The sequence below is a fragment of the Oxyura jamaicensis genome (genome assembly GCF_011077185.1).
Source record: "Oxyura jamaicensis isolate SHBP4307 breed ruddy duck chromosome 6 unlocalized genomic scaffold, BPBGC_Ojam_1.0 oxy6_random_OJ106650, whole genome shotgun sequence".
Taxonomy (NCBI): Eukaryota; Metazoa; Chordata; class Aves; order Anseriformes; family Anatidae; genus Oxyura; species Oxyura jamaicensis.
The window spans coordinates 1-26,979 of NW_023304033.1; the positions used below are offsets into that span (position 1 = coordinate 1).

General features: G+C 50.6%; 1 protein-coding gene and 1 long non-coding RNA gene across 4 annotated transcripts; one reads left to right on the forward strand and one right to left on the reverse strand.

Moving 5' to 3' along the window:
- The first annotated feature begins 288 nt into the window (after positions 1-288).
- On the forward strand, positions 289-26,318 carry LOC118157547 (ADP-ribosylation factor-like protein 3). Its single transcript, XM_035311939.1, has 6 exons — positions 289-379; positions 7,818-7,961; positions 9,110-9,226; positions 13,713-13,763; positions 15,729-15,914; positions 24,395-26,318. Exons 1-6 carry the CDS (start codon positions 377-379, stop codon positions 24,440-24,442), a joined length of 549 nt encoding a protein of 182 aa, XP_035167830.1. The 5' UTR covers positions 289-376; the 3' UTR covers positions 24,443-26,318.
- LOC118157548 lies at positions 9,642-22,421 on the reverse strand. Of its 3 annotated transcripts, none has more exons than XR_004746665.1 (3): positions 22,256-22,421; positions 17,337-17,401; positions 9,642-10,188 (listed from the first exon to the last, which is right to left on the reverse strand). It is a non-coding gene; the product is annotated as an uncharacterized LOC118157548 (long non-coding RNA). The 3 variants fall into 3 exon arrangements; XR_004746667.1 differs by lacking the exon at positions 22,256-22,421 and adding an exon at positions 21,942-22,077; XR_004746666.1 differs by lacking the exon at positions 22,256-22,421 and adding an exon at positions 18,009-18,146.
- Positions 26,319-26,979: the final 661 nt, after the last annotated feature.

Here is a 26,979-nt window from a genome sequence, read left to right on the forward strand (position 1 = left end):
CCCGTTAGCGCTGCGCGGCGCCGCCATGCGCGTCCCCCAGGCTGCGCGCCCCCGCGCCGCGCCCCCCGCCCCCGCCCACGTGACCCTCACCTGCGCGGCCCCCAGACCCCCTAGGCGCGTGCCGCGCCGCGTGGCCGCCCCCGACCAATCACGGCGAGCCGAGCGGCCGCGCCCACCCCGCGGCGGAGGGGGGCGTGGCCGGCGGGCGTGGCCGGTGGGCGTGGCCAGCCTCAGCGCCGGCCCCGCCCCTCTTCCCCCTCCCCGCCGGCCGTGCGCGCGTTGCGTCCGCACGGCGGGAAAGCGGTGACGTGATTACGCACGGCGGCGGCGTGTGCGTGACGCAGTTGCCCATGGTAACGCCGGAGCCGCGCGGAGGATGGTGAGCGGCGCGGCCCGGCCCGGCCCGGCCCCGGGGAGCCCCGCGGGTATCGGGGGGCGGCACCGGCCTCACGGGGAACCCTTGGGGGTCTCGGGGCCGGTCCGGGGAGATCGGGGCTTGGGGGGGGGGTTGGTTTGTGTGGGTCTGGGGGGTAGTGGGGCCTGAGGCGGGGGTAGTGGGGCCTGGGGGGGGGGTAGTGGGGCCTGGGGAGGGTTGATGGGGCCTGCAGGGGGCTGTGTGGGCTTGGGGGAGGGCGTCCTGTCAGCGCTGCCGCCTCCGGGGGGATGGGTTTGGTGCTGTGAGGTGTCTGACAGGAGCGGTGTGGGATGAGGGGGGGCTGGGGGTCTTTCGTGCTGCGGAGCGTGTGTTAATGGCAATGCTGGGGGAGAGGTGGGTGGTGAGGTGCGGTGTGGTCTGATTTGAGGTTGGGTGGTGGGCTGGGATGCTGGTAATGACCTGGGTTCGGATGTCAGAGCGGGACAGGGGGTGCTGGCAGAGTCTGGGGGTGCCAGGTGGGTGAGGACCAGCAGCAGGGTGCTGTGGTGGTGGGGAGCTGCTGCTGGGGTGCTGAGAGCACAGGCAGAAGGAAACGGCATCAGGGATGGATCTGCCCCGAGGACAAAGCAGTGTGTTGTCCAGGAGCCTGCTGGATGTGTGCACAGGAGGAGGCGTGAGTGAGAGCAGCGAAGGCAGCTCCGCATCCTCACTGGGTTAATTCTGGCTGCGTCCCCACCTGCTGGGCTGCAGAGAGAGGCTGAGATAAGGTCTGCAGGATCTGCTCTATTTTAGATCAGTTGATGATGGAGCGTGTCACGCCAGGCACCAAAACCGTCACAGGATGGACATCTGCTGTGGAGATGAAGGCAGCTGCCTCCAGCAGCGCCGTGCTTTGCGGGACACATTTGGCCTGCAGCTGCTGCTAGCCAAATCTGCTCTTCTGCCGTGTGATGTCCCGATAAACTGGTGTCGTCTGGGATCTGGCTGCTGTTATCTGAGGGCTTTGTGTGTGGAGAGGGTGGGCTGGGAGTTTTCCAGCGCCTGTGTTATTTGATGCGGCGTTTTAATGCCTCTTTGTCTATTTTCCAGTTCTGGGAGTTGTTTGTCGGATTGCAGCCTCGCAGACGGGGTGGGTGGCACTTTGGGGTGCCCGATGGACGGGTTGTGCTGGGCAGAGGACCGGGGAGCTCTGTGCCGTCTCTCTGGCGTCTCAATTTTCCCTCAAACTGAATAACCGTTAGTGGTAGGAACCCTCTGAAACACCAGCAAATATAACTAGAGCAGCCCGGGGGTGTGGGTCAGCAGCCAGAACTGATGCAGACAGCTCCATGTAACAATTTACTGCTTGTCATCTGAGCGCGTAGCTGCCCGAGCATGTTTCTGGCACTGGTAGGCGCTGACCCCCCCCTCGATGGCTGCGTGCTCTGACTCCAGTGATAAGGGCGTTAATGCCGAGGTTTGCGTGAGATCGGTGCTGATCCAAGTGAGTAGGTTCAGAGGGGAAGCGTCTCGTTCTGCCGAGCACACCAGCGGCTCTCACAGCTGTGGGGCAGTGGTGGCAGGAGGTCACAGGTGGAGCACGGAGGGAAAGACGGGCCATAAAAACGCAGAGCGTTTTATCGGGATGCGCAGCGCTGGGCTCCGTGGCTTGGCTGAGCAGCACGTGTGCTGGGCTCGCAGCGAGGTGAGGGGAGATGCTACGGGCAAGGATGTGCGGCTTTCCAGAGTTTGGGAAGCGCTGGGCAAAGCAGGGCTTGCAGGGTACTTGTCACACTGCGTAACGATTTCACCCGGTGAGATGGCGCCTTCCTGGCCCGTAGCAGGGCCGGAGGATGACCTGTGTTCTTCTCAAACTGTTGACTGAAGCTCGCGTTGTTCTGTCAAAACCAGGGCTGTCAAAACACGGCCCTGTTGTATCGCTGAGGAAACGGAGTCGTGGGGTGTCTAGAGAACACCAGGCAGGTCTCGTGGAGAGGTAGAGGTAGATGTGTAGTCGGGCATCTTCCTCCTGGCCCTGACCTCCAGTTTCTAGGACAAATGGCATTGCAGGGACTGGACGAGGCTGTCAAGTGCCAAAAGCACCGTAGCAGAGGCGAAGGGCGTTGACATCATCCGGTGGTGGGCTTAACTCTTTGCACAGGGCAGAATGCCGCCTTGCAACCTGCTCAGAGCATTTGATTTTAATTATGGAAGGCGAATTCCTGCTGCTCCTGGTTAATACACCAAACCAGAGAGTGCCGCGTGACCTCTCTGGCAGAGACCTATGTTAGGAGGTTTGAGCTGGAAGAACTCCGTAGGTGACTTGCCTCTGAATGTGAGATTTCGGAGGAGAAAAGGAAGTCTGCGCTGAATGACACCATATGGTGGAGACATGCAGCAAGCAAATGGCTTGCTTGGGAGTTCTGCCAGAGGAAGAAGTATTGAATCAACGGCGCTCAATAGATTAATTTACTTCGGTTGTATTTTGAGAAAGGCTGGGTGATTTTATGACCATTAGTGACATTTGCAGCTCTGCAGCCGAAGATAAAGGTAATCAGACGTCATTCTTCAGGGCCCCAGCTAATCAGCGCAGTTGTCAGAGCGGGCTCTTCTCCTCCAGCTCCCTGTGCGCAGAAGTGCACGCGGGACAACAAATGTAGCCTCAAATATCCCCGCTGAAAGCCGGGTGTTGGGCTCAGCGAAACCACTCGTCCTTCCCCAGGCGTGTGGCTGCTGCGTGACTGCCTGCAGGCACGGCTTGCTTGTCTTTATCTCGCTGTTTAAACGCGGCGAGCTGCTGCTGTAGCGCTGGTTGTGGGCCGGGGCTGCGCTGTGCTCGGTGCTGTGCGCGCAGAGCAAGATGTGTCCCCGCTCCTCAGAAATACGGGGTGAGGTGAGAGATAACAGAGCGATACGAGGAGGAGAACGCCGGGCAGGTTGGAACTTGGCCCGTTCGCCGCCTAAACCTCCTCAAGGGCTGTAGGTGTGGCGGAGGAGGAATTAGCAGGAGAATCGAGGAGTGGTTTTAGGGATGTTTTGCGAAGTTTCTCCCACGGTGGTAGGGGAGGCACAAAGGGGCTGGCCTGAGAATGGAGCCAGGCCTGGTGCAGCTCTGGGAAGCGGAGCTGTCAGCTGGAGGGGGACAGCACGACGTGGGGACGGGGTGTCCACGTGGGGACAACGGGGTGAGACGTGGCCACGGGGGCAGGCTGAGAGGCAGAGCTTTGCGGCTGCATCGTGTCTCGGCGAATTGATTTGATTTCGGCTAAATATCCACGTCTACTAGATAAGCAGTCGCTGGTGACTGAGGGCGGTTTTGTTTTAAATCCATTATCTGAGCTTTGTGGCTAATAAAGTTCAACAATGCATTTACTTCCCTCTCCTAATAGGAATCAACTGTGCTCGGCCGTGGCTTGCGGGCTGTGCTTTATCCGTGCCCTGTGTATCCAGCCCTCAGTACAAGGGGAGATTGTTCTTTCCATTCCGGCCGCCTATTGCCGATCTGATACAATATTTAAACAGATTATCTCAATGCTCTGTTTGTCCCAAACCAATTTTTGTTTTGGCCTGTAAAGTGAATCTTCCTTTCAGCGGCTTCTGTGGTGCAGGATGTAGTTACATGCATCAACTAGTTCAAAAGGCCCATCTACAGCCGGGATTTAAAGCTGAATAAACCCACAAAACCCTTAGCTAGGCCTATAAATGTCACTGTATCTTTATATATGCCTGTACTTTTTTCTTTTTTTAAAAGAACGGGATTACTGCGTGCAGCTATAACTGGAAGCCCTTTGATAATTCAGTGGGTATTTTAAACCTAGCAATGATACGCTTTCATAAAACCGCACATCCCTGTTTTCTGAAGGATGCTAATAAGATGGTTAGCCCTTTCTTTCATGTTCAGCGTGTTTATGAGGGCACTTACCATTTAGCTGCATCTCTGAATGTAATGCCCCGCTCTGATTTCACAGTAATTGGCAGGAGCCTTTTTCTTCTTTCTGTGCGTCCCCGCTCGCTGTCTGGAAAATGCACTCTCCTCCTTGCTGACCCCATCAGTCTGTCTCCTGGTGGTGCCATAAAGAAAACCCTCTCCACCAAGGATAATGATGTTTATAAACAAGCCAATCTGATAGAAAACACCCAGTTTGCTTAACCCCGAGGGGACCAAGCAGCGGCTGCCAGCCGCCTGTGCCCGGCCTTGGGTTCCTCTGCGCGCCTGCCCCTCTCCAAAGGCTGCACGCGCTGCCACGCTGTGCCGCTCGTTATCTCAGCAGCATCTGCAGTTCCCTTCTCTCTTACAGATGCCGCAGTCTGCTTAGTTTTGTGCAAGTGACGTGCTGCCCTTAGCCTCCTGCCAGCCGGCTCTGCAGCTCCTCAGCCGGGCGACGTCTCCCCTGACCTGCAGGAGACGCGTCCTGCTCCTCACCCTGCTCCTCACCCTCCAGCCCAGCCTGTGCCGGGCATCCTCCCTGCTCGGTTCAGGCTACATCCCAACACCCAGACATTTGTCTGTTAGCTGTGCTGCCTCAAAGGCCTCCATCCAAGTTAGTTTCAGCGTTGTGTTTGCAGGCAGAGGAGTGCTAATCCATCAGCGTGTGTGCAGGGAGGGTCGCTTGTCCCACGTAGCGGCTGCGTGCAGCAGGGAACTCAGCTGAGTGATTTTTTCCAGTCTACCGAGCTGTCAGGAAATGCTTTCTGTCTTCCTAGCTAGTGTGCTCATAAGACCAATTAGAAAAAATAATAAATACATTAGAAACCAGTCTGTGAACAGCTTTCCTTAATCTTAAATATTCACTAGAGGGAGGATGCAGGGTACAAGTTTTCAGTTCTATTTACGGAATAGTAACGAGCGTAGTAGCCAAGGCTGTGATTTGGCTGGTGATTTAAATTGTGTATACAAAGCATGTAACCTATGCTGGCAGCTAGTGAAATAAAGTCCACTTCTATATTGGCTTGCTTGTCTCCCAGCCTTTTAAATCAGCTTACTTTATACCTTAGAGAATACTTTTATTTCTATATATATCCTCGCGCCTATTGGCTACCCCAGATAATCCTGTGATCAGCCGTGCAGCGGTGTCACTCGAGTCGAATGGGGAACGATGCTGATCGTTTTCTCGTAGGCTGTCATACTAGCCCAGAAATAGCATCCGTCTACAATGGGAGAAGCTCTATTAACGTTTACAGCAGTTCCTCTTCCCGACCCCTGAGAATTGCTCCCTGGTACATACATAAGCAGCGCTTCCCAATGCGTTTCTCTGCGCTCGCTATTTTGGAGTTGGATCCCGAAACGTAAGGGCTCCTAATCCTGCTCTGCTCTGGGATATGCTCGTCTGCTCTTAGCAAGTGGTGCTGCGAATAGGATTAGCATTTCAACAACTTCTTTTTTTAACTGCGAGCAATAAACTAAAATAATAGGGCCTGATTCAGGGCCCTCTGCAGTTGGCAGTGGTGCTCGAGCTGGTATGCGTTGGCTTTGGGTCAGCCCTGTAAGAATGGGGACTTCACAGCCTTTCCCTGCAAAGGAGGGGGAACGTGTGAATTTTAGAGTTCCTGCTCTCGTGGGGTCTGTCCACACTGAGCTGAGCTCCGTGGATTTACAAGCCAACAAACACAGCCGTAAATTTGCCAGCAGGTGAAAAGCAAATGCGCGTTGCTCACCAGGCAGTTAAAACTTGTGTTTTTTAATGATGTCAAGGGCACTGAGGACACGCACGGTAACAGGCAGGCGTTAGGGGCGTTCCTGTCACTCTGCCTTTCCCCTGCCCTCAGCCCCATGAAGCTCAGCCCGTCAGCAGAAGGAGCCGGGCGCCGTGGCTGCGGGAAGGAGCTGCAGGGCTGTGAGGAGCTGCGGCAGCTGGCTGTGCCTGACGCGGCGCTTCAAATCCATCAGCCACGGGCCCGGCAGCGGGAGCCAGCTGTGAGCACCCTGGGGCTCTTCGACTAATGGTGATTTGGGGGTTTACTGCGCCTGCACCCCGTGGGCACGGCACCCTCTGCCAAGCAGGGCCTGTTCCTGATTAACGCCCCTCGAGCTGGGCCTGCGTTCCCAGGTTTTTACCAGCCTGCTTCTGATAGAGGGGATGCAGCCCCAGGGGCAGGCTCGGGGTAAGATTTCAGTTTTGCTGTTATGGTTCCCTGCGTGACCTCAGAATTTCTGACCCTCAGCTCGACACGGGGTGTTTTAAAAGCACAGGCACGATGGCAGTCACGCAGATTTTTACAAATACCCTCCAAAGGCAGTTTAATAAGTTCCTCCTCTTCTCTTTCACATCATGTATTTACCGTTTCTGGTAGTTAAATGGATAACCAATAAATTACTTCCCAATCAGAAATTGCCAGGATAAAACCTAGTTTGCGTTTGAATCTTGGCATATTCTTGCTCTGCGCTATTGAAAGCCGTGGAATTGTGAGATCCATAGGGCTGTGTCCTTTCCGAAATGCTCCGTGCCACCTCTGCACCGAGCAGTGGCTGGTGGTGTCTCGCAGGTGCTCCAGGTGGGCTCCCCAGGAGCCAGCGGAAGGGCAGCGCAGCAGCTCCCTGCAGCTCTTCATCTTGAGGACAGGTTTCTGATTGCCGGGATCCGGAGGGGATCGGGAGCAACCTTCATGGCTCAAATAGTCCTTGGCTCCCAGTTGGAATATTTAGACTTGCAAGAGCATCCGTGCACTGCAGGATCAGGTGGAATTGGGGTGATTTGCGCCTCTCAGCTGCATGCCAGGATCCCGAGCGCTCCCCCAGCCGTCACAGAGAGGTCTCCGAGCGGTGGCACCGACAAAAGCTTGGGTGCGCTGCCGTAACGTGCCTGGCTGTAAATGAGCTGACCTGCATATTCTGTTTCCTAATCCTGAGTGATACTGTCAGCTCAGAGAGCTGAGCCTGGCTAATGACTGCAATCCACTGTGCTTTTCTTAGCGAGGACGTGTGGTGATCTGAGATAGTTGTTAAGTGCTACATCCTGAGAAGCAGAACTGCACGTGCCCCATGGGTCCGGCATGTTTTAGGCAGATAAACGGGGTTTGAGATGATCAGGGAGTTACTATGAAAAGAACTGGTGTCAGGTACACAGTAACCTACAGTTAACTAGGAGGGAGATTAAATTAATGGGGTTTTCCCTCTGATAAAGATAATGAAGAGCTTGCAAGGACTTGGTTTGCAGCTCCTACACATTATATCCTCAGGCGCTGTCTTCCTGGCACAGGCAGTGCCAAGCAGCTGCATGACGTGAGCAATGCAGCCAGTGGTGCACCCCACTGAGTGAAATCTGTGCTCTCTGAGACCTCGCTGCTGGTCCTTGGGATGAAGGAGGTCCTTGGGGATAGATGAGGAAATGGGGACAGGGGAAAAGGTTCAAGTTGTCCTGGAATCCACTGCCATACAGAAGCTGTTTTGAGGAAAGGGGGGCATGGCGTGGTGGGAGGAGAGAGTCAGAGGGGAAATAACAGCTAGTCTCTCTTGCTGATTTAGGGTTTACTCTCAATCCTGCGTAAACTGAAAAGCACCCCAGACCAGGAGGTAAGGATCCTCCTCTTGGGACTGGATAATGCAGGCAAGACCACGCTCCTGAAACAGTTGGCATCGGAGGACATCAGCCACATCACACCAACACAGGTGAGGAAGGCCTTTCCCTGCTCAAGGCAATTCTCGTGGTCCCACTTGCTTTACAAAACTACAAACCACTAACAATTCAGGAGAGTATTTCAGTAAAAGGGGGCGGCGCAGCTGGAGTCTGGTACCCCATTAAGTTTCTGAGTTGTCTGTGTAAGAGGAGGCTCCCTGAAATGGTCCCAGATGATGCTCCCAGAGAGCACCAGGCCAGATCTGCCAGGTAGCACAAAAGTGAAGGTGTGCTGTGAAGTTCTGCAGAAGGCTTTTGGGTCATGCTGGTGTTACGTGGATGAGCCTTAGCTACCATTTGTCCACACCAAACAGCGGACTTGTGCAGGGGATGTCCCCATCTCCCTGCATCTTTCACCCATCCAGCTCCAAGCGTCTCACATATTCCATCGCTCCTTCTCCGATGCCTCTGGCCTCCTTTCTTTGAGCTCAGGGCTGGGGAGAGGGACGTCACCCCTCAGGAGTGCTGCAGCACTGCTCCTGTGTTGACCAGAGGAGGTTGCTAGAGAGCTGTGGGAGATGCTTCCCCCACCCCATAGCTGCCTCGCAAAGCTCCCAGCCCCAACACCCCGATTCCAAGCCCCAGTCCCCTGGGTGGTGTGGCAGCACGTTGCCAGCCCACGCCACATCCTGTTTTTCTACTTGAATGCCCTTTCAAATGGTGCTTTAATTGATGAAATGGACCCTTCAGACATGCAGCTGTTGCTCTTTTAAGCCTGGCATTAGTTGTGTCGTGTCGAATTGAGTTGAGACCTCTGGCTTCGTGTTAGCTAGGACTCTACTCAGCTTTCACAGGCTCGGTCCTGCTTCTCACAGCGCCCTTGTTTTCTCCTTATCTGCAGCTCTCCCACCTCTTCCTGCACCCACCCTGCTGAGCCTTCCCGGGGCACTAACTGCATCATATGTTTCCGCAGCCATGACAGCATCAACCCTTGACCCAGGAGCACAGGCGAGCTGATGGCTTGGCGTCTGCATTCGCTTTTGCCGGTGCCCCTCCTGCAGCCGATCCATCTTTGTGGCTGCCTGGCCCACCTCGCTGCACGTTGCAGGCACGGGATATATAAGGTGTTAATGTCTGCCTGTGAACATGATCCAGCCATTCAGGTTTATGCTCCATGTGGCTTTTTTTCTGCTCTTTCCAGGGCTTTAACATCAAAAGCGTACAGTCCCAGGGCTTCAAGCTGAACGTATGGGACATAGGTGGACAGAGGAAGATCAGGCCGTACTGGAGGAACTATTTTGAAAACACTGATATCCTTGTGAGTATTGGCTGCAGCTGAATGCTGTGTTCATGCAATGGCTTTCCAAGATCTCGGCCAGAAATTCAGGAACAAGCAATGTAATGTCCCAGCCCTCAGCAACACCATTGCCATTGTAACAGGAGTTATTCTGAGGAAAATGGCAAGATTGGTTGGGTGCAGTAAGAAAAATACACTGATGTTTGGAGAAATCATGCAGTTGTATGTTTTTACTTTTACAGGACGGGGCTGGTTAGAGCTAGCCAGTTCCTTTCCTCTCATCTCAGGCTCTTTCACATGAAAGAACATTAATAACTTTAAGTTTGCCCATCTATAGCTCCTTTCACTGGAGGCTCTGAAGGCTTGTCATGGGTATTAGTGACCTGAGCCTCGCATGCAGTGGCAGGTCAGTGTGGTGCCTTTGTTTCGTAGCTGGAGAAACTGAGGCACAGAAGATTTCAGTGTCACATCTGGCATCAGATAGGAAGGCTTCTGGTTGAGGGGCACAGAGAGACCCCTTGTCTTTTCCTTTGGTCCTTTAATCATTAGACTGTCCTTTAATGTTTTTGACAACTTAGCTGCAATTACCTTACAATTTGCTACAGCTTACTACAATTGTAATTACGCTGCAGGGCTGTGCCAGAGCACGTTACCCTGGGACCCTCCGAGTGAGTTCTGACTAGTTTCAAAGAGCACCTCTAAAGCTCAGCCACACGTGGCAGGCTGGGGGCTCCAAGCCCACCCTCCTGCCAAGCGGCATTGCCAGTGGGAGCAGAGAAAAGGCTGCTCTGAGCAAGGTCTGCAGGCTCCCAGGGGAAAGCAGGAAGCTCTCTCTGAAAGACGCCCTTCCTCCCTTCTGTCACACACATACTCACCAACGTGCTGGGAGCTTCAGTGCACTTCCACAGACGGACCAGTGCTGCTAGGAACAGGACCCTTTGCTCCACGGTTCGTGTCTGGAAGGGCCAGGCAGTACCTGCAGGCTTAGAAAACATTGTCCAACCAAAGCTGTTATTTAAAGGGGACTAAAAAGTCCCCAGCAGTCTCTCTGCAGATTCCCCTTTTTCAGCATTCATTTGTAATCTGATGTTTGAGGTCAACCACTGTGGCATAAACCTGGGCAGCTGCTTTTGCAAAGAGCAATGGTGCGATCTTCCTAGGGGGAAGATCTGTGTTTGAAGAACCAGCAGGAGAAATATCACGTACCCCTCTGTGGCCATCAGGAAGGGGAGCATGGCACGGCTGTGAGGTGATCAGACCCACTGAGTCCAGGCTCTGCAGCTGCCTGCGGTGGGGAGGCCGTAGGTTTGCAAATCAAAGTCAACACCGCAAAGCAGCAGCTAGGGGATCTTTGTCTCTGCTACAGCAGTTGCTCAGGCTGCAGAGACTGCGCGACTGCAAAACACTATCTGGGAGTCTGCTGGCAAAAACAATGAACTGTGCTGGTCTGTGGGCTTCCTCCCTTCCCAGGGTGTGCTGCATGGGAGAAATAAAGATGAATTTTAAGGCTGAAGGAGATGAAAGCAGTTGTGTTCCCTATCCTCCTCCCTTCCCACCTAAATCAATGCACAGAGAAAACCTTTCTTTTCATACGAGTAAGAAAATAGGTAGAAGCGGAGTCAGTTGTGGGAAGCAGCAGAGTGAATACAGAGAGGGAGTGAGTGGTGTGCTTGTGGACCTGAGCTCTCCTGCCTGCATTCCCTGATGGCCAGCCGGCAGCCAGTCCCAGACTGGGAGCTGTCTGCACGTTAGTGCAGTGCTTTGCCATGTCCATACACATCAAAACAGGGATAGTATCTAAAAGGATGGGACTGAGCTCTCCTGCCAGCCCTCGCACCTCTTACAACCGGTAATTTATCCCCTCACTAACCTGGTGCATGTCACACCTCTGTAAAATGAGCTAACTTAGCCCTCATACTATTCCCTCATCCAGCCCCGCTGCTTGCAATTTCTCCCCAGCCCACTTACCCCAGGTTTTGTTTTGGCCTATTGCTCAAAGGAGGCACCCAGCTTTACAAGAATTCCTTTCTCAAGCTCCAGTACAATGTACTCAAGGGCTGTTCAAACTGGTGAGCCGTGCTGCAAAACACTACAGCCAGAAACAAGATCTTGTGTGGGCCTGGCTGTAGGAGGAAGACAGAAATAAGATACGCCACAGTTCCCAGGACCCCCTGCTTCTGTCTTCTCCTAAACTATATTGCACAAAGCAGAAAGGACCCTCTGAAGGGTATTAAAAAGCAGGAAGTGATTGCAAATTCAAATCCATGCAGGTGCCTTTGAATGAGAGCTTGGTCTTGCATCACACACCTGTGATATTTGGAAGCTTAACCCAGGCAAATAAGGTGTGGATATCTGGCTGATTGCATATTCAGACAGGCACCTGCAGCTATTTGGCACAGTGCTTTCTGGTTTGGAAGTAGGCACTCCGCACATACTTTACCTTCTCCGTGCTGTGCTTCTGTGGCTTTCGCCCTGAGCGCTGTTGTCTCCAATTCTTATCTTGCAAGATAGCTCCCTTGCAAGCAACGGAGAGAAAGCCTGGCTGGCTGGGACTCGGGGCTCTTCCTTGCCAGTTAGAGGAGCACCGTAATAGGGGAGGTGCCACCTCTCAGACGAGAAGGAGCACATTGAGAATACTCACACGGGCATTGCATTCGTGCGTCTTTAAGCTTCCCCTGAGACATCCTGAAGGAGGAAAGATGACAGTCAATTTTCACAACCACCAGCCTGCAGCTTCTTCCTTTCTTTTGGTTTGCGCTTCCTACCCCGAACGGGGTGCACAGGGGGGTGCTTTGGAGGGGCAGGGAGGACGCAGTATGGCTGATGTACTTGCGATCACACTGCGGTGGGACGCTGTCACGCATGCCTGTGGGCCTGTCCCCCTCACGTGGCACTGGGCACGTGCACTGCTGCCACATCCCTGTACAGCTGCGTCCAGCCCCACTGCATATCCCCCAGCCTCTGTCAGCACGCATCAGCCTGCCCTTGGGAGGACGACAGACCCCAAGTGATCGGCAGAGGACTGCGAGGTTGCTGGTTTTCCTCCTTCTCAAGCCTGGCATGCAGATTCTCCTGATGTGCGTTTGGTCCTGTTTTAAACAACCCCAGCCCTGCTCATTAAGGGAGTGACTGCAGATTAGTAGATATTGCTGCTAGAGATCTTCCCTCCCCCTACTATTTGGTCAAAAATATCCTGGAAGCATGGAGTCATACGCTGAGACTGCCTGCGAGGATGCCATTTATCTTGATGGCGGGGTGCTGTGCTCATCTCTTCCCTCAAACCCAGGCTGACACTTGCTCCCTGTAAGCCACCAGAGCATGCATATGACATGCTAACATCTTCAGTCAGCGCTGATGGAGAATGGCAGGGACTGGAAGCAAAAGGCTCAGTGTTTGTCACCAGTCCTGGCCCTGTCTGCTGCCCCAGCATCCTTCTCCTTCAAAACCCTTCCCAACTAATAAAAAAGGGGTGCCAGGAGATTCTTGCCTGAGTACTGAGGTTCCCCAATTTCTTTAAATGTAGCTCGATATGTGTACGTGTTGAACCGCAATGGTATTGCTGCAGGGAGGGACGGTGGCTGGACTTACTAATTACTTATCTAGGAGGATCTTCAAGGAGCCTTTTAGCCCGTGCAGACTGAGAGCTGCCTCTGTTGGAAAGCTCCTTCGCATTTACAGAAGGAAATCAGCACGTGAAATGCTGCTCGGAGGCGGCAGAGCCCCCCTGCCAAGGCAGGGAGCCCTCAGCCTGGAGAACCACCCTTCTCCCTACCAGGGGACAGATGTCTGGCTGGGACCTCCTCGTGGACTGTGAGAGGTGGTGCCCAGCTCCGAGGGGGTGGCAGGGCTATGAGGTCACACCTGGTGAGCCAGCTGCTCCGTCTCCTCCACCATCCTGGTGGACAAGCTGGCAGCTGAAGACAGTCTTGCAAGCTGGATCCAGCCATCATCCATGCCCACCTGTTCCAGGAGGTTGCAGCAGGAGAAACTCACTGTCCCCAATATATTCGTGCTTCCTCTGTCCCGAGTGCCATGATGTGCCCTGATGGCTTATGAGGAAGCGATGTGTCCTGCTAGAGGGCAGCACGGCCTGTTCACGGCAGTGCAGTGCTTGGTCACCATGTTTACTAGGGTGATGGCTCGTCTGGCTCCCCACATCTCGCCATCCTGTGCTCAGCTTCAGCCTGTAAGCTGGTCATTACTAAAGATGCCAGGAAGTCTCCTGTTCTCTGCAGGTAATAGCTACCACGGAGGCAGTAAGAGCATTCCCAGTACTGCCGCCAGCTCCTTTCTGATCCCAACCACATGGCTGTTCACTCCCTCTGGCTTTTAGAAAGGTGGTTCCTCTCCTTCCTGTCACCAAGTTTTGTCAACATTTGCTATATAAATAATACCAAGCAGCTTTATGCCCCAAGGCATAATTATTAGGCTCGAGTCATTTAAACACACGCTAGTGTGGAAGAATACTGGCTGGGAGAAGTAACGTTTCCCCTCCTTTCTTTTTCAGATCTATGTCATTGACAGTGCAGATAGGAAGAGGTTTGAAGAAACGGGTCAGGTGAGTTTCTTATGCCCAGCTTCCTTTGAAGTAACGGAGTGCTTCTGAGTGCCCCTTGCTCACAAAAGTTAGGAGGATGATTTTGTTGTTTATGAGGGAAATTTGCATTTCAAGAGAGACTTGCCTTTCAACATCAATGCAGATTATTTTGGTAGATGGGAAACAAGGAACATAGGTAGCCTAATTCTGTTTAAATAGAACAGTTTTCATTAAAATTATACAATAATAGCAAAGGGAGCCCAATACTGAAAGCAAAAACTTCTCTAAGTCCTTTAAACCTTGCCAAACCAAGACCCTGAGGAATCTTATTTTCTTATTTACAAAGTTGAAATGGAAATCATATTGACTTGATTGTCTTTTGGATGTAATTGAAAAAAAAAAGAAAACAGGAACTTTGTAAGTAGGACTGGCTAGAAAATACGATTTCCGTTTTACAAAGTTTTGATGTTTTGTAACATTTTGTGTTTTAGGATGGAATAAAAATAGGACTTTTGTAAAATTTAGAAAGTGACAGCATCCTGAAATAGCTTGCAACAGATTCACCCCCTTGAAACGGGAAAGTCAGAAATGAGAGATTTAGGTTAAAGCCCTCTGTTCTGCCCGATTTGAAGGAGCCACTTGATCTTTTGTCTCTCAATTCTCAAGGGCACACCCTAACAGCAGGACTGTTGGTTACTCTAGGGTTGGGAGGACTCTCTCTCCTGTTGGTGCTGTTTCATTTTATATCAGCAATTAAATATTCATTAGGCAAAAGAGAGGAAGCAGAAGCTTAGAGCACTTGCCTGAGTCAGGCGGGTTCAGCCTGGACCCCTCACATTTCCACAAACAATTTGGTTTCAATAAATCAGACGTGTCAGATGAAAGACCTATTTTGTTGAAAAATTCCCAGCCAACTCTGTTTATAACTCCATTCTCTTGTCCTGTTTTCCAAACCAAACATTGCTTTTGGGGGGATGGAGTCAGATTACCACTGCAGTTTAGCATCTCCCTGGCTGCACTCATTTAATTCAAAAGTTTCTAGTCAGGGGATGAAAGATGTGAGGACAGTATCTGAAAGTGAGACCCTGCCAGCTAAATAAGGAGCCCACAGAAATCTCATCTACTCATCTGTCTGCAACGCCAGCAGTCCCTACAGGTTCAAGTTCTGCTGGGCTTGCCATATGCTCACATGGCGAAGTGACTTGAGACTGTACTCGTTTCACATGAGGCTGTTGCACAACTCTAGACATGAAGTATTCCAGCCATCGTTGATCTACTGCAGATTCAGATTTGAGCTATTAAAAGACTCTCTAAGTCACCCACTTTTAAATGAACAAACCCATTTCTCAGGATGCCACCCAACGTGTGCTGCACATATGGAGCCAAAATCCAGCGAATAAAGCTGATCTAGCTTGTCTTCAGCTAGCCAGTGCTTTCAAAGCATTGCCACTTTCTTGTGGGATTTCCATTTCTGGGAGGGAAAAAAAAAAGGAAAAAGAAAAAGTCCTCTGCCACTCAAATTGCTGCTTATAGTACTTGGAACAAAACCCCGAAACTCATTATTAGCGAAGATATCAGGGCTTGTGTCAGCGGCTGCTCAGGTACAAATGCCAGTCAGGCAGTAACTTAAAACAAATTCCTCGTACTGCCAATTTACATGTTTTTTTGCTGTTTCATCAGTTTTGGTCTCTGAGGAGCAGAGACTGGTAAAACACAGAGTTGTAGCCTTTAAGGCAACTGCTAATTTCAGACTAAGATGAAGATTTTTGTAACCTGTAATTGGAAGAAATAGCTTTTGAACCTTGGGCACAGATGATTGTATACATTTTTGCTCTCTTATAATAAGATCCAAGTTTCACTGGAACAAATCTTCCAGCATTTGCCCTAAATATATTTCTAATTAGAGACAACCACTGGTGGTTGAAGGTTTTCTTCCCTTCCCTCTCTCTGTCTTCCCCCCACCCTACTCCCTTGTAAATGATATAGGAGCTGGCTGAGCTTTTGGATGAAGAAAAGCTTAGTGGAGTCCCCGTGCTCATATTCGCTAACAAGCAGGATTTGCTGACGGCTGCCCCTGCTTCAGAGATTGCCGAGGGACTGAACCTACACACAATCCGTGACAGAGTCTGGCAGATCCAGTCTTGTTCGGCTCTTTCTGGAGAGGGAGTACAGGTGAGGCTCTGGAGAAGGCTTGCTGTGCCAGCAGGCCATCTGCGAGAGAGAGAGCTCCTTGTCTGATGATCTGCAGGGTGGGGCTGGACCGGCTGCGTCGCAAAAGAGGGTCAGCGCAGCCAAACCCCGCGCTGCGCACAGCATGGGGGGCGCATATCTCATGGCCTGTGCAAAGGGGAGGGGGAGCTACAGGCCCTTGGGATCTCTCCATCCCTAGGAAAGGGGAGCCAGCACCTCCCCACCCTGGACCCCTTAGCCGGGCCAAACAAAGACATTGATTTATTTTAAAGAGACTGCTGTCAGGTTAATCATTTTCACAAAACAAATCGCCTTTTACTATTAACCCCTTTGACTGTTACAAGTGTGCACTTTAGAAATCTGATTTACCTTCACTACTAATGTCATTTGGCGTTTTGCTCAACCCAGGCGCCAGAGAGAAAGCGATCAATTTTTCTGGTCCAGAGAAACACAAGAGCTGCACATGGGGCAAAGACCACTTCTGTCTAATGGCAGCGTGTGGGGCAGCAAAAACCTGCACTGGGGCTGAGCTGTGTTCCTGTGCCACACTGTAATAGCTGAGCCTTGTGCTGCTGTGCTGTAGCCAATTTCTGCAGCATAGTAGCTCTTTGTAATGTAAATGGGACCTAGGTTTGTTTATTTCACTCTTAGGCTTTCCTGAATTAATGAAATATTTGCAGTGCTCCCAATCCGAGCAGGCAGGATTACTCCCTTTACCGATACTTAAAGAAACAGAATCGTGAAGATATTTATCTTCATTGCAAATTCAGTAAAACCTTATTTGCAGATGCTACAGAGATATTCAAGATAGTCAGATCTCAAGCTGAGTATGAAAAGTCACAGAAGAAGCCCACAACACTGAGTGGGCAGTAAAATGGCAGATGAAATTCAGCGTTGACAAGTGCAAAATGATGCACAAGAGGAACAACAACCCTAACTATACGCTTACAGCGATGGACTCAAAATTAGCTGCCATTACTCAGAGAGCAGATCATTGGGAACAGCAGCTTAGTGCTCGTCAAAGGCCAAAAAGGAAAATCAAATGCTAGGGAATTACCAGAAACCAAATAAGAAACTTTCCAGAAAACATCTCTTATGTAGCAGAATAAAAGCACAGTGGCTCCCAGCCTTGAACGTGACATTCCTTTCTGCCTCTGTTCCCATGTAAAAAGACTTCTGTAGTAGTAGAATCAGAATCAAAGAAGAAGTTAGGTTAAAGGGTCTTTAGGACATCTTCAAACCACCCTCCTCCTTCAAGGAGGGATACCTACAAGTGTAGAGGAGGATGCTGAAGGCCTTGTCCAACCAGGTCATAAAGATCTCCAAGCTGGGAGATTCCCCAGACTCTCTATGAAACCTCACCCAATGCTTAACTACCCTCACCAGGAAGGATTGTCCACATACCTGCTCAGAAGTATGAGAGATTTGAAGATCTTCTTTTGAGAACGATCAGCGGTACAGAGTGGCACCTGTAAACAGAGAGAATAAAGGGGTTAGGACTTGCAGCTTGGAAGGGAGAGGACAGAGTGGGAATGTCTTCAGAATTTGTAAAATAAGGCTTAAAAATGGCAGATAGACCATATGCTATTTCTCACATTGCTAGAGGAAGGGCTGATTATTTCTTACTGAAATAATCAGACCGCCTTTTAAAAGGAATAAAAACTGCTTCTTTGCTCGCTGCATAATTAGTTATGGATCTCATTGGCACAGAACGCTGAGGAGACCAAAGCTATCAGTAGGTTCAGAAAAATACTAAGCAATTTCTAAAGAAGAAGTTATCTGAGAATCATCTTCAGATAACTGCTGTTCACCAAGATCTGGAGATAGCTTTTTAATGAGAAACAGCTTGGGCCATGGACTGGGAGGGGAGAACAGAGCAAGCGAGATCCTGTTCCTGCATGTCCTTTGCCTTGGCATCCCAAAAGGCCATTCCGGCCTGGAGGAACCCCTGGCCTGACCCACTGCAGCAGTTCTGCTTTGAAATTCTTAACCTAACATTTAGACCTAATCACAGCAGACGGTGTCCTTCAAAGAGCCTCTATTTAGTTAGCTAAGATACAAATTGTTGTAACCAACCTTGTGAAAAGCTCCAGCTCTGTGATCTTTATTTGGAAGGGGTGGTCTTCGAGGGAAACACATTCCTCAGTGGCAGCGTATGTTCAAGTCCAAAGAAATGTGGTCAAGATCAAGAAAGTGAGGTTGTAGTTCAAAGGGTTGCAGACAAGCGCAGGTTACCTCCTTCCTTCCTCCAGACCCTCCCCTACGTTATGTAAGCCCAAGCCAGCTCCCCAGCTGTGAAGAGGCAGTAAAATGGTGGATGAAATTCAGGGACGTGGAAGAACTAAATGATAGATAACAGCACTTCCTGATGATGAGCTTTGACAAAAGCCTCCTTCCCCAACTGATCTATGGGCTCTCGGAAGTGCCCTACCCGCTTATTTGTTGTTGGGTCCTTCTTTCTCTGCCCTGTCCTTGAAGTACAGTGTATCCCTACACACTTAGTTGAGTAAAATACACAGCCCGATATCCTCAACAAGAAAAATTACATCAATTTCTGTTCTTACTTCCAGAAAACAGAAGACAAGAGCTAAATAAAAGTATTTGCAGCCATATATACTTTGTTTATCATGCTTATCTAGACAAATTAATTTAGATGCAGGCCAGATCACATCCTGTTTTGTAGTCCCCAGTCTCCCTGCCCTAAATACTGCAGCTTATTCCATAAATGATTGTTGCAGAAAGGTCAGGTAAGTTACAAACTCTCTGCAGCTTATAGAAGAAAAAGCCCTTAAATCTCTCTTCTGCTGTAACTCCAGCCCTGTCAGATCAGGCAGCGAGGATGCCAAGCTCCCCCTTTGCTTGCAGACTCATTGAACAAAATGTTCTGTGGGATGGCTTTTAAACTAAAGGATTTTGGGTGCAACTGGATTAGCCCAGGAAGAAACAACATCTTCATCCCTTGAACTCTCAGGAGAGGTTAACATACTCAAAATTTAGGGCAATCAAATTAAAAATTGTTTAAAGAGTGAGATTAAGAAAGAAGGTTTTGAGGATCGTGGCACATGATACCTCTACCAGTGGCTCAGAAAGGGAGCTCTCTGTGTGCAGTTAAATCTCAGGTCACTGCTTTAAGGACTTCTTTGGGAAATGACAATGAGTGACAGAAAAGTAAATGAAGATGGGGAAGCCTCAGGTATTCAGAATGAAAGCCGAGCAGCAAGCACGCTAACCATCGCTGCCGATGGAATACATGAGCTAGAGTAAAATCGGAGACATCACTGAAGGATTTTGCAAGTGAGAGTGGTGGCACATCTAGTACCGAGCACATGCATGGATAGAGTTCATAGAGGAAGATTTTTGTGATAGCTCGAAGGAAGAGTGATGAGGAAAGATAAATAACACCAACAGATGAAGGAGAAATAGTTTGAAGGTCATTTAATTAGTTTAGCTGCTAGCACCATGGTGTATAGAATTGGGTAGTTAAGACTGGGGATTTCAAGGTTAATGAGATTAGATTATGGTTAATAGAATGATATAAATTTAGAGAATTTAACTATTATTTGAAATAGGTTATTTAATAAAACTCTTAATTAAGGAGGGAATCCATATTGTCATCTTCTCTTTTAAAACAAGCCATTGGGGACTAGGGGAAAGGGGCCCAGTAACGTCCTGGGCAGGCTCAGGAGAGAGGTGACTGGGTTAACTGGAAATTCTGCGTAGAGCTTTCCCCTCTAGAAGCCAGCTGGTATCCCCCACTATGCCAGCTGAAGACTTCATTACCTCCTAACTGAAACCATGGGCAGCACTTTGCTTCTTAATCAGACTTCGTAGGGCCATTGAGAGAGGAGCAGCATCCCTCATGCTTAGGGGCTATTTCAAGCAAACCGTCTGCTTGGGTCTGATTTTGACCTTCAGACCTTGTCAGGAGAGCAGGAAAGCCTTTTCTCCCTGCCACAGCCCCTTGGACTGTGCCTCTGGAGCAGCATCCCATTTCTACTTACACCGAGACCCTTGCAAACAAACGAGGGAGGCAATCGCTGATGCTAGCAGAGAAAAGCAAGAGAGCTCTTGCCTCACAGCAGCTCTCCGCTGCCACGTAGGCTCTCTGGGGGTTGTGCTCTCCGACCAGATCTCCGGTTGTAGTCCTTGGCGTGCAAAAGCTCTGCACGTTCCACCCCAGCCAGCTGGGGTGGGGTGAAAGCAGAAAGGACTCCTCTGCTTTGCTGCCTGCCCTCTTGCTGGAGGTGCTACTTAGGGGCCAGGGCGTGTATTAAACATGAGTCAAGCCTTTGGACCGCTCCGTGCTCTGCAGCTCGTTTCTCGTTTGAAGCAAGTCTCCGATCAAGGCAGCAGGAGCTCCGCGTGCCCTGAGGAATCATCCTCCAGAACGATGCTGCAGCATATTGTGTCCAGAGTCTCCCAAGCATAATGGCACCCTGGAGACCATTAAAAGCCAGTGGAAATGAGAGTAGCCACTAAACTTCTCTAATTTATGCCAGAGCTGCTCTGGCCCAAAGGACTGTGGGAAAGGCTGAGCCACTTTCTCCTCCCTGGCTGTTTCAACCTAGATGAGAAGGGAGCCCGAGCCCTGTGTTGTGCTGGGGCTGCCATTCAGCACTTCCACAAGGGCAAGATCGAGCACAGGGCTCCCAACAATCATCTGGGTTGCATCCTCTGAGCTAGGTTTTGTCTTAAAGATGTCTTAGCCACAGCAGGCTAGCCAGAGTTCCTCCACGTCTTAACAAGGTTCTGGGGCTACTTGTAAATGTGATTTAAAACCAATTTTGACGACTGCAGCTCTCCTGGGGCAGGCAGAGCCAGTTGATGATGAGGAAAAGCAGCAATATTTCCAGATTACAGGGCAAAGTCTTGTGATTTTTAAGCAGGGTAAGAAGAGAGTCTACAAAGCTGCATCAGGGATACAAGGTCTCAGAGGACAAAAGAAAAGCTTGCACCCAGGCAAAAAAAAACAATGGATGATGTACTTGTGGGAGCCTGTAAAAGCCTGCCTGTGCGATGACTGGAGGTACAAAGAAATGACAGATAATGAAGGCACAGTCCTAGCTGTGCAGAGAGAGAAGAAAGTGACAGTTAAAATAACATACACCAAAAATGCTAGAGATGGAGAATTTTGCACTCGCCTGACCCAATTTATTATGGCAGACAGAGGATTACATGAAAGGATTAAGCTTTGCTGTCCTTAAGGTCACATTAGGGGTCACAAGTTTGTGGCCTTGCCTGATCCCTGGCTTACAGGGGAGCAGGAATCGGGAGGCTTTTTCTGGAGTGGAAGGGACTTGTTCCCGGTGTTTGAAGTCAGATTACTTCACTCCCCCAGCTGCAAAGCTGATAATGCAGAGAATAAGCAAGCAGCGGGCTAATCTCAAGCAGGACTTCGTATTTCTCCTGGGGGAGGCTCTACCAGCTCTCTCCCAAAGGGTGCACAGTACAACTCCCCTGGCGCAACAGCAGATGTGACTGCAGCAAGGCGGGGTTGTGCCAGGCAGCATTTCTCTGCAAGGAGCATTATCTCCTTCCCTGGAGTTCGCTCTCTTTGCTTTGGTAAAGTTTACTAGCTGCTTGTTAAGGAGCTAAGAGAGCTGAAGCTGAAAGATCTGAAATCTTTCCCTGGCTAAGTTTTCCCATGGTTGACTTGAGGCTGGAATACTAATGTTGTATCCGTCTCCATCCTCAGAATACCTGCCAACGTTTCTGTGTCTCAACAAAGCAGCCCAAGGACATCTATCAAGATCTAAATGTTACTGTAGGGATTGTACTTTCTGCACAGAGCCATCTTTTAAGCATGCAGATATAGGGACAGAATGTGTAGGGACAAAGGATGACAGCAGTTGACTCCTCACGGGCTTGACTCTTTCAAGCATCGTTTCCTCCTTCCCGTGTGCTTTCCCCACAGCAGCTCTTTGTGTTTGCAGCAGCTTCTCTGCATTTCTTTGCCTTACCAACCCCCTGTCCAGCTTCACACCTTAGGTAGAAAAATTGCAAACGTACCTTTTGGTTTCTTTTGCCTTCCACTGCATTCGCTGTTCTCCAAAGCATTTGGGGACGCTGCAGAAGACGTGCACCCTAACAAAGGTGCACCAGAAGCCACAGAGGTGGCTGCAGCGTGGCCGGAGATGAGCAAAGCGTCTCACGCATACCTCTCTGATACATCACGCTTAGAGCTGGACACATTCATTTTCTCTTTACCACTGTCAGGCAGGGAGATATTTACAATTAGATGCAATTTTTCCTGCCAATTAACTCATGTCAGAAGAGAGTTTTAAAAATCGATTCCTGCTTTAAAAGTTCGGTGACCTACTTACGTATTTCAAGCCCGTTTGGAGTTCACCTTTCCTCTTGCGTTTTGCTATGTCATTCTTTTGCCCTCGTTACATGCTTGATGCAGCCAGGCTCCCAGCCATGGTAAATCCCATCATAAACTCTGCTTTATGACCCTCACCGCACCGGTGCTAAAACGGTCTGCCTTTCCCCTTCTCAGGCTCCCCAATGGCAGCAGGCAGAGTTTTAATCACTGTGAATTCAGGTTGTGGTCAGATTAGGTAGAAGATAGGATGCATGTTTGTTGTTTTGCAGTGATGTATTGTTTCTGGGATTACTGTGCTGAATAGCAGAGGGTGTCAGCTGATATTTATTACTTTAAGCTGTCTCAGCTGTTCTGGTTCAGCAAATAAACCTACATTCAAAATGAATGAGGAGCTCTGCTTGCCTTGTATGCCATGATGTGTGCAAATGTGATTATTGCTTCCGAGGCAGGGGAAGCTGAAATCATTGTGGGAGCATTTTTCGTTATTTATTTATTTTTACTCTTTGCAGGCAATCATGCAGATTTCTAAAGCACACAATCAAGCCAAAGGCTTGACACCTCTCCTCCTAGCCCCATTGTGAAGCCCTGGCATTCCACATGCTGGGAATCGCTCGCTCCCTCTCCCTCTAACGTGATAAGCTTTAAACCGCGCTATTGATTGCTTAAGGCATTACATGTTTTACACCTAGGTTATCAGTGTTATTGAAAGGGGAAGACACAAAGCTACTGGGCCTTAAAATGAATCTACCTCTCTTCTTTTCCCATTTGCTCTGAGGATTTCAGACAATTTGTTTTACACCGATCTCTGCTGCGGAGATAAATAAATGAAACTGGAGACATCAGCCCTCCCCAAGGTTAGAGTTAGAAGTGTTATTAGTGCTGGGCCTCCTGTGCACCCCAGCACAAACTGGGCTCACCGATTCTTTATTTAACGCAGCAGCGAGGGCCAATTTCAAAAGTTGCTGCTCCCCTTCAGATAAGAAGTGTCACACAGCACAACAATCAAGGCAAATTGGTATTTGCAAGTGAGAACCTGCTTCTGATTAAGCCCTGGGGACTCCCTCTCTCTCTTTTTACTCTTCAGCTCCCCTCTGACGTGGCCACCACCTTTGTGGCTGGGGGAGGCAATGTGGAGGCACGGTGGTAGGGCTTGGCTCGCCCAAAATGATCCAGAACTGACCACTGAACATAACACAGTGAAATCCCTCCGAACTGAAAGGTGACTTTAGCCCAATTTGCAAGCACAAAGATGTGCAGCTCCCCTCCCATCCACAAAAGCCTCCCTGCCAGCAGAGACACCTTGTAGACAGGGTGGAGGCGGTAGATTTGACAGGACACAAACACGAGGAGACCGTGCACCTTGCCTCCCCCTTCTGCTGGTCTCACAGGAGCAGATAAAATGTCGCTTTGCCCTTCAATAGCGCATCCCATTGTGGGACCTCAGCAAAAACTCACGCTCAGTTCTTCACTGCAGAAGGGCCACCCCACCGCTTGCAGTGGTCAGAGACGCTGCACACGTTTTTACAGCAGCACCCTAACGGGTGTACTACCATCCCCAAACTTGACCACCTCTATTCTCACTGAAACCCGGTGGGCTCCCCCAGCACCTGTTTTCCCTGAGGGCCCCGCAGCTCGGGGAGCAGAGCCCACGTCCAGTTATTTCAGTGGCTTTTGTCCATCTGAGAGGATGTGATTTTACCAGGGACACGCAGGAAGCTTGCAGCTGAGCAAAGAACCCGAGCCATGTTAGAGCTGGCTGTGTAGCGAACAGCCCGGAGTGCCCGCTCTCCAAGATAAGGTGACATGCCCAAGGTTACACAAATCATCCGAACCTGGAATCGAGCCTCAGTCTGCTGCTGACATACCTTAACCACAAAGCGATCCTTCCTTGAGGGGACACAGTGACATGATGAGATGGGGATGATTTTATGGGCAGGAGAAGGATTTAATGACCCCTCTGTGCAACACCCACCGAGTAACGAAGCGCTTGTCTGTTAGCCGCGGTGTTTCTGGGGCGCAGAGGGCAGGCGTGGGGTAGCTGAGGAGGCAGAGCGCGGCGCCTGCGGCACGGAGTCGGGTGGGACTGGGGGATTCCTTTTCCCTTCGCTCGACTAACACTGCCTTTCTCTGTCTAAAGGACGGCATGAATTGGGTGTGCAAAAATGTCAATGCTAAGAAGAAATAAAGCGGTCTGAGCTGCATGGAAATGGAGGAGCGGTGGGAGCAGAATTCTAGCCCGAAAACACTAATTTGCTGCTTTCTGACCAAATGTTTTTCCATCTGTGCACAGCTACAGCTGTTAAAAGAAAAAAAAAAGAGCGAGAAAAAAGGGAACAACATTGGTTAAAATCTACTGCTGGATTTGGAACTTGACCTGCTCTTTAGTATCATTTTTTATCCCAATAAAGGAATGATATATTTCCTCCCTATGCATAAATAGTATTAAATGTCTGATTAGCAAGCAAGTTTGTAAGCAGGAGCAAGGCTGTGATTCAGCGTGAGGCAGAGGGAGTGGTGAGTTGCTGTAGCTGCTGAAATGCGTAGGACCTGCCCTATACACGCAGCCTTGCGGTCGCTGAGGACACGCTCAGGTGTCAGTCACAGCTTTTCCTCAGCGACAGATAAAATGCGGTTCTGTTACCAGCTGGGGGTAGCTTCTTTAAAAAAAAAAAAAAAAAAAAGCTGCTAAGAAGTCATTTGTGTAATGAGGGTAGAAGACTTCCACATATTCCTATAGCCATAAAAGAGGAGTTTGATCATAACGAGACGCTGTTGCATTGCGACGCTGCCGTAGAAGGAGGAGGAAGGTTATGTGTGTATAATTGAAGCTCTTTACAATTGGAATAATGCAGGATGAGCGTGCCTAGGGCTTTTCTCGCAGCTGAAGGAGAATTTAGCCCAGCGTTTCACCTTGAGCCAGCAAAAACGTGGTTCCTGTGTTCAGTAAGCTCCATATGTGAGATTAGTCTTGATGTTGAACAATCCCTGTTGATTTTCCTTTGATGTTAAGGCAACTCCGCAGCAAAATGCAATTAAGTCCATGATTACTTTCTCGAATGAGATACCAGGTCCCAGGCTTCCTTTCTGAAATGTGCAAAATCTATTCTCCTACCCCCCTGCCTCGGCAGGCCCTGCTGAGCCCTCCGGGAGCAGGCGGGGGACTGCCCCGCCGCGGGCTGGCTGCGCGGGGCTGCCGGCCGCCCCAGCCCGGTGCCAGCTGCACATCATCCTGGTGGAGGGCGACGAGCCTGGGAACGGCAGATGGGAAGCGCTCTTTGAAACGAGGATTCATTCTTCCCTCAACTGCCTTTCCGCTCAAAGGATGCAGTTGCCGAGATGGGAAAGCGAACGCTTTTTCCACCTCCTCGTCCCCGATTCAAATCCAGCCCCAGCTGACAGCGGGCAGGAGTCATTAGCACGCCAAAGCAGCCATGTCCTGCACGGAGCGAGCTTGGTGACTCCTGGGCCGGTTTCTAATGCACAGATGGTAAAATAATCCCACTGCCCTGCTTGCCAGCTTTGTTTGCTGCCTGCCTGCGAAAGGCCAGAGACCGACTGGGGACTGCATTACCCCTTCCACCCCGTGCAGACGGAGCGGCGGGCGGCGCGGGGCGAGCTGTGCGTAGCGCGGCATGTGGCTTTACCACGCGTCAGCGGGTTGACTCATGGACCCAGGCAGCCGGCTGACACCCCTGGAGCTCCCAGCTCTTTGCTCCTCCCTTCCCCTGGACATCTCCAGCTCACGGCAGAAACATCTGCACCGCACGCCGAGCAGCTCCTGGCCGCCTACGTGTTAGGGCCCGGCAGCTTAAAATCATCCGGGGCTGATTCCGGGTCCCCCCCGTGCAGCAGGGTGCGTGCAGCGGCGGTTCAGGGGTTGAGCTGCGTGTCGTTCAGCTGTCTTTGCTGTGGCTGGGGGCAGAGGGACAGCTGGGACAGCAACTGCTGTAGCAATCCCAGTTTAATCTGCCTGCGTCCGTGAGTCAGCACCCTGTGAGTGCATCTGTCTCCAGCGCCGAGGCAGGACGTGCATACGGAGTGAGGCAGCCTCGCTGCAAAAAGAAATCAAGAGGATGACTGGGAGGGGGAAAGGGAGCAGGCTCAAGCGAGCTGTTAGGCAATAGCTCATGACACAAAGAAGTGACACACTTCCAGCTTTGCGTGGCTTGAGTAAGGAGTCATGGGGAAAGATGTTCATTTAAACACAGCGACTGTGTTGGCTTACGGGGAACCCCAAGAATCTGAGCCCCACGTGTTCCCGGAGCTGGTCAGCCAAAGAAGGAGTAACGCATCCTAGCGTGCATACAAAAGGTCGCTTTCCCCCCCTATTAATGCATTTGCCTGATGCAAGTGCTGTAAAGAATTGCAGCCCTTTCTCGAAGGCATGATTTGCGCTGGCAGAGTGACAGAGCTGTGTGACAGATCCTCCCAAACTCTGGATTTGCCCTCACTGCATGCGAGGTGCTGAGTGAAATGCTCTGGCATCTGCCCTCTGGCCCCGTCAGGGCAAAGCAAAATCCCCCAGGGGAAGGAGAGGCTCCTTTTCTCTTGCAAGGAAGCTCAGGTGGGTGCTTCCCAGCTCTCTCCTTCCCTAAGCAGTGACAAACTCACCCTGTGACACCCAACCTGTGCCCATGGTTAACCTCCTGGAATCAAAACACAAACATTTTTTTAGGCTCGCATCAGTTATGCTTAGAAACGCGTGTAAAATACGTTATACGT